This window comes from Alosa alosa, chromosome 17 (assembly GCF_017589495.1).
Source record: "Alosa alosa isolate M-15738 ecotype Scorff River chromosome 17, AALO_Geno_1.1, whole genome shotgun sequence".
Taxonomy (NCBI): Eukaryota; Metazoa; Chordata; class Actinopteri; order Clupeiformes; family Clupeidae; genus Alosa; species Alosa alosa.
Window position 1 is genome coordinate 12,215,699 of NC_063205.1, and position 7,500 is coordinate 12,223,198.

Consider the following 7,500-nt stretch of genomic DNA (forward strand, 5'->3'; position numbering starts at 1 on the left):
AAACCTATTTCAGCCCTGTGTCATCCGTAATGGACACAGGAGTGTCGGCATGTTCCTTAGCAGCCCTAGTGATGTGGCCTCCATGGCCTCTTCCCTTCACCCTCTCTCCTGTCCTCTTTTCCCATTCATCCCTCCATCCATCTCTCTTTCTTCATCACTTCCTTTCACCCTCCTCTCATTCGCTCGTGCATTTTCATATACTGTTCAGTCTTGAAATATTGTCAGGAAGAGAGAGAGAAATTGACTTGAAATGTGTTTGCATTGAAAGGCGTGCAAGCACACACACAAACACACACAGACACAGACACACACACACACACTCACACACACACACACACACATGGATAGACAGGAAGAGAGACACACACACACACACACACTTTATTCTTTCATTAGACACCCAGAGTTCAGAGTTGCTTAGATCATGAGCTCTGACCCACAATGACCTTCACACACCCAGGCCATCGACTGCCCTTATTTATCCCCGACATACAAACACACACACACACACACACACACACACACACACACACACACACACACACACACACACACACACACCATGTCGCCCCTCTGACACATGGTCCCTGTCTCCCTGGCTTATTAGCATACATATGGCTAAAGGAGAGCGGGGGGGCGTGACCTCTGCCCACACACCAGTATGTGGCGGGGTTAAGAGGAAGACTCCCCTTGGGCTTATTCAGTGGACACACACTGCCCCCAGTGGACCTCACTAGTACACACACACACACACACATACACTATGGTCATCATATACCTGAGTGACCATGGTCTCGCTTCTCAGATAGACAGGGCTACTGGTCATTCACTCAGCATAGCTGTGACTCCCTCCCATTTCTCCCTCTTCATGTCTTTTACACACACACACACACACACACACACACACACACACACACACACACACACACACACACACACACACACACACACAAATACATTCACTCTCACATGTACCCCCCCCCCCCCCACACACACAGATTCCCTCCCACGCTCTCTCTGGGCATCATTTGTATGGGATAGGCACACTATGCATTTTTCAGTGGCCCTCTGTCCCCTTCCCTGGCGGTCCAGCTCGGCTGCTGTGTGACAGCTGTTTGGACTCAGGCGTACACTCCTTAAGTGCTTTACCCTGGGAGCCAAAACCACTCAGGTGCACACACACACACACACACACACACACACACAAACACACACACACACACACACACACACACACACACACACACACACACACACACACACACACACACACATACACACACACAAACACACACACACACACACACATAGAGTAAACCTTTGGCATATCCAAGCCTTGGTGTCTAGCACCAAGTCACAGAGGCTGTAGGGAGTTTCTTTAAAAGTCTCAGTAAGTCTGAATCAGCCTGACACTAAGATTGCCAGTTTGTGCTGCACACAACAGGAAGTAGATTAGTTGCTTAGTATGGGGACGTTATTACATGGGCACTGACGTGGGCACCACACCTCTCTAGCAGGGCAAATAGGGCCCTGCATCTATCCTTGCTGTGCGTAGGAAACAGAGAGAACCTTGGGCAGAAATTAGTCCTGAAACCACACACATGCACAAACTTGTTCTCTTTTGCATGTAAATGTTTTGATGTGTGTGTGTGTGTGTGTGTGTGTGTGTGTGTGTGGGTGAGCTTATTTTATTGTTGTTAAGAAGCAGCGTCCTTTCGTCTAGTTTAGACGCATAACTTAACAATGACACTAAAATACTTTCAAGACATGTTGTCCTCACTGAGATTCATGACAAATGACTCTCCTGCTCACAAGCCATCCCCTCAGTCATTTACAACAGGCAGAACGAGGACATAGATATTGTATCATGTTTATTACTATGTCATTGACATGTAATAAGATATGGTGCCTTTGCCCAAAGGGGCTCACCATATAATACGGTGTAGAACAACAGTGCTGTAGATTGCATCTTCATCAGCAATCTCCCAAGAAATCAAAGCCAGGGTCTTGCTGTTGTGGTCATTTGGGCTGACCACTTGCTTGACCAGTTGGGCCACAGCTGCACAGCAGGCATCCAAAGTAGGCACCCCCTAGCAGGTGTTTCTCTCAAATGACTGATCCTGAATCAGTTCCCTAGCCCCCATAATCCTGATCTCGGCCCCTCTCGACTGTCACCCTCCACTGGTCCCTGATCTGGTCGTTAGGGAGTCGAGGCGGAGGGCCCCTGAAACCCCCAAAGTGGAGCGTCTGATCTCAGCTCAGCCAGGGCTAATTCCTGCTCCTCCTCCCCCACCTCCCCTCCCTGTGGTCCCTCCCTCTGGCTGGGCCTGCGTGTGATGATCCATCGTCATCCTTTGCTGCTGTTGGCCACATTCCCACCCCGAGGATTTCACCCTCCGGAAAGCCCGCTGGAACAATAGCTCAGGGCATTGGGAAAAGAGAGAGAGAGAGAGAGAGAATAGGAGAGACAGTGAGAGGGAATTATCTGTAACAAATATTCACTTTCTCTACGTCTCTCCTCATTGGAAGACAATGGGGGTCAGGATTCCAGAGGATTCCGGAGCTTTTCTCCGTCTCACTCCTTTCCGGAATCCTCTTCAGAATGTCTGGGTGTTCTCTGCATCCCATTGTCTTCCAATGAAGAGATCTTCCCGCTGTTTTCCCCAGCCCATCCCACCCCACCCCACCTCAACCCCCCACACCGGCGTTTGTCTCTTAATGATGGCAATCCTGTTAGGTCTGCCTGCTCTGGGTGGCAAGGTCTTAATCGAGTCATGCCAGCATCTGCTGAAGGTGCCCAATCTGGCATTGCCTATAGATGGAAAGAGAGCGAGAGGGGGGGGGGAGGGAGGTAGAGAAGGAGTGAGTGGGGGAGAGATGAGCTTCCAACTGCATCTGGCCCCAGCAGGACTTTAGCACCTAAGCGCGTTAGCGCCTTTTATTGGCTTTTGGCAGATCTTGTTTGCTGACAGGATCGCCCTGCATGTTGGCTCCTTCTCATCCACAAGTAGGCATGATTGGCTTCACACCTGCACCCTGATCATCTTCCCCTGTTGCACGTAATCAAGGGGGAAGTTGAGGTACCAGTAAAGCTCCCTACTGGTAGTATAGGAACAGACTTGCCCCCCCCCATCCTCCACCAGCATTCTCACCAGACTGGTTCTGGTTCTGGAACCACAAGCTGGCACATCTGCCATGCTGCCTCCCTGTGGCCCACTCTCCTTGTCATGTGACTGACCTCACTTCCTGTAACCTGATTATGCCGTCAGCAGGGGAGGAGTCACCACAGCAGTTGATGCCAGTTAATGGAGTTAGAAGTGTGTGTGTGTGTGTGTGTGTGTGTAGCTCTGTGTAGGTTGAATTTGGAGGGGGTGGGTGAGCGCCTGTCGTATCCTATAGTGGCCTAAATCCTGGGATGATGACAGAAATGAGGAAGGCATCTATGATTCCATGCGTGTTTTATTGCTCATTGGTAACTCAGACATTAGTTGTGTCTAACAGCACATGCATTCAGGGAAAGTAAAGGGAGAGGTCCTAGAAGGGGATTAGAAGAGAGAGAAAAAGAGAGAGAGTGTATGTGTGTGTGTGTGTGTGTGTGTGTGTGTGTGTGTGTGTGTGTGTGTGTGTGTGTGTGTGTGTGTGTGTGTGTGTGTCTGTGTTAATGTGACTGCATGCTGTATTTGTGTTTGAGCATGCTTGTTCCTGTGTTGTCCTAATGAAACCAGCAAAGTTTGGAAAAATAAAGTAGATTGGTGGGTGTCCCTGCATGGCCTGTTTTCTGTGTCATACAGAATTGATGAATAAAACCCCAACATAGCTTAGCGTGACAACCATACAGTAGCTCCCCACCCCCCCCCCACCCACCCTAAGGGTCCTACCCCGGACCCCATCACCTGTCTCACGGGGGTAACAACAGAACAGAGTTAGGTGGCCGGCATCCAAACCGCTGCAGTTGCTGTTTTGCTTTTTGCAGGGAGAGGGCGCTGCTCAGCCCCTGAACCTGTCCGCCAAGTCTAAGCCAGCCGAGAGCAAGTCACCTACCTCCCCCGCTTCCCCACAGGTCCCCTCACTCAAGCTGGGCTCCGGGCTCCTCAAGCACAGCAGCGCCCCCTCCAGTGCCGGAGGCCCCACCGCCCGGGTCAGCTCCATAGGTAAGCATCACGCATCCCATGTGCTCACATGCATGCACACACACACACACACACACACACACACACACACACACACACACACACACACCACCTAATTACCAATTACCAGACACACCATAGGCAATTACCTCACTAGGCCTGTAAGCTCATAAGTGTGCACAAACACAGCCCTTACACACCTATACCCACAACTACACACACTGTTCCATTAAACAGTTCACATACACACGCACACACACACCCACACACAAACACACACACACATATATACAGTGTCAGCTCATTTGGGGAAGTATCTCACAAGTCCTATAAACACACACACAAACACACACACATATACAGTATGTACATAAGCTGACATAAGCACCAGACCATTCTAATCACTGCATGCCACTGAATATATGAGTTGTTGAGCTGTTTGTGTATGTTTATGTTTGTGTGTATGAAATGTTACCCTTATTCTGCGCCCACTTGATTTAATATAAAAATCTGTTTGTGTATGTCAATGAAATGTTACCTTATTTTGCGCCCACTCACTTTAATATAAAAGCCTTACGCAGATACAGTAAGACGTGCGGCTGCAACAGGATACTGTAATTACTTACAAAGCGTACAGCGGCCTGATGTGATTATGGTCCTTAACATGTCTTCATGAGTCTTTATCACATGCCTGCTCTGATGCTCAACAAGATAAATTAGGCGTTTATTGCAATAGAGTGGGGCTGCCTTCACAGTTACTGCACACACAGATACACACACACACACACACACACACACACACACACACACACACACACACACGCACATGCACATATAAAAGATGTGTTATTGAGTTCACTACACACTGTCACAATGAACACACACACACACCCCCCACAGACACATAAACACACATATATACAGTGTCAGCTCATTTGGGGAAGTATCTCACAAGTCCTATAAACACACACACAAACACACACACATATACAGTATGTACATAAGCTGACATAAGCACCAGACCATTCTAATCACTGCATGCCACTGACATATGAGTTGTTGAGCTGTTTTGTGTATGTTTCTTATGTTTGTGTGTATGAAATGTTACCCTTTATTCTGCGCCCACTTGATTTAATATAAAAATCCGTTTGTGTATGTCAAATTGTAAAATGTTACCTTATTTTATGCTCTTCACTCACTTTAATATAAAAAGCTCACAGGATACAGTAAGAACGGGCGCTGCAACACAGATACTGTAATTACTACAAAGCATGCATAGCTGCCTGATGTGATTATGGTCCTTAACATGTCTTCATGAGTCTTTATCACATGCCTGCTCTGATGCTCAACAAGATAAATTAGGCCGTTGTGCAATAAGTGGGGCGTCTTCACAGTTACTGCACACACAGATACACACACACACACACACACACACACACACACACACACACGCACATGCACATATAAAAGATGTGTTATTGAGTTCACTACACACTGTCACAATGAACACACACACACACCCCACAGACACATAAACACACATATATGCATTCACAGAAGATATGCTATTGAGTAAACACACACAAACACACACACACACACACACACACACACACACACACCACACACATTCTCACATCGTGTTCCCTTTACAGTGTGCGTCCTCTATGCAGCTAAATGAAAGGCAGCACACATTCCACAGCTTGGCCACTTGTTCGATGGTTAGCACTGATTGATGTGTATTTTTGGGCTCTTCCTCGTCTTTGTCTGAACGATGCCGCAGGGCTTGCATTGTGCTCCTTTGGGTTTTTTGTTTTGCTTTTCCCTTGTCGATGGGAGAGGAAGGAGAGAAAACATTGTTGGCAGAGAGAGAGAGAGAGAGAGAGAGGGAGAGAGAGAGAGAAAGAGGGAGAGAGAGAGAGAGGGAGAGAGAGGGAGAAAAGCTTGAGGTGGGCTTGGGAAGCATTGTGCGCTGGCGTTGAATGGCGTCGGAGACACAAGCAGGCGAAGTAGAGAGGGAAGAAGGGAACGAGTGAACGAGCATCTCTGTGACAAGCAGGATGTAGCACAGATGAGATTAGACAAGCCTCTTAAACGAGCGAGCACACAGCACGGCACAGGCAAACAACCTGAATTAATACCACAATAAAGGCACACACAAGCATATGTGTCTTAACACACACACACATATACACATACACACATAAACACACACACACACACACACACACACACACACACACACACACACACACACATACACAGGCACCCAGCAGTTGGCCATTTTCAGACTTCTTCTCTTTAATCTCAGTGTTTTTCAACAAATCCCAGGATTTAATAACAGATTAGTGGATTCATGGCCCAGATGTTTTTTGTTCTGAAAAATGGATTATAGTGTATAAGTTTTCCCCCTCTCTTTCTCTCTCTCTCTCTCTTTCCTCTCTCTCTCTCTCTCTCTCTCCCCAGGAACTCTCTGGAACATATTGAGATGGGCCGTTCATATATCCCAATTAGAGTCGCTTCAGCTCAGACCACTACGACTCCCATCTGCTCCTACTCTGTGACAGGGGTCAAGGCCAGACACGCGATGGGTGTGTGTGTGTGTGTGTGTGTGTGAAAGAGACTGATGCGAGGGCATGTCACCTTTTCTTCTTGTCCCCATGCTCTTCTAACTGATGTGTTGTGTCACCTACACCCTCCTCCTCTCTGTCCATCTCTCATTGTCACTCTTCTCTCCCTCTTTCTCTCTCCATCACTCCATCTTCTCTTCCTTTGCTCTGTCTCTACACATTTTCCCTTCCATCCATTTCTCTCTGTCACACTCTATTCTCTCTCCATCATTCTTTCGAACTCTGCTCTCCCTTCTCTCTTTTTTTGTATGCCTCTCCTCCCCACCTTATTCTCTCCATTTCCTTCTTTCTCTTGTTTCTCTGTATCCCTTATTTCTCCCTGTCTCTTTCTCCATTCCCCCACTCTCTTTTTATGACTGTCACTCATTTCATCCTCATGATGAGCCGTCACAGACTATGACCTCTATGGCCAATCACTCTTCTTTTTCCCCTCTCTCTACCCCTTCTTTTCTTCCATCGTCCTCTCTCTATCCCTCTCTCACTCATTTTGTCCCTCTCTGTCAATGCACAACACAAGGAGTTAGGTTTTGGGGCTGTCTTAGTTCCGGTTATCTAGGTCATGTTGTGTCTGCCTTTGCTTCCTCTGTGTGTGTGTGTGAGTGTGTGTGTGTGTGTGTGGTTGGTTGAGTGAAGTCTGTCAGTCAACTGCTATAAGCATTCATGCATCGGGTCAAGAATCCCCCCACCATACACACTCACACACACACACACACACACACACACACACACACACACACACA

At 47.7% G+C, this 7,500-nt stretch overlaps 1 protein-coding gene across 1 annotated transcript in view; it reads left to right on the forward strand.

Annotated features, from left to right (window-relative positions):
* sox5 (SRY-box transcription factor 5) overlaps positions 1-7,500 on the forward strand; it is a 101,738-nt gene that overhangs the window by 84,783 nt on the left and 9,455 nt on the right. Inside the window, exon 10 of the mRNA XM_048268511.1 lies at positions 3,974-4,151. Coding sequence (XP_048124468.1) covers positions 3,974-4,151 — 178 coding nt within the window. The remainder of the gene's footprint in view (positions 1-3,973; positions 4,152-7,500) is intronic.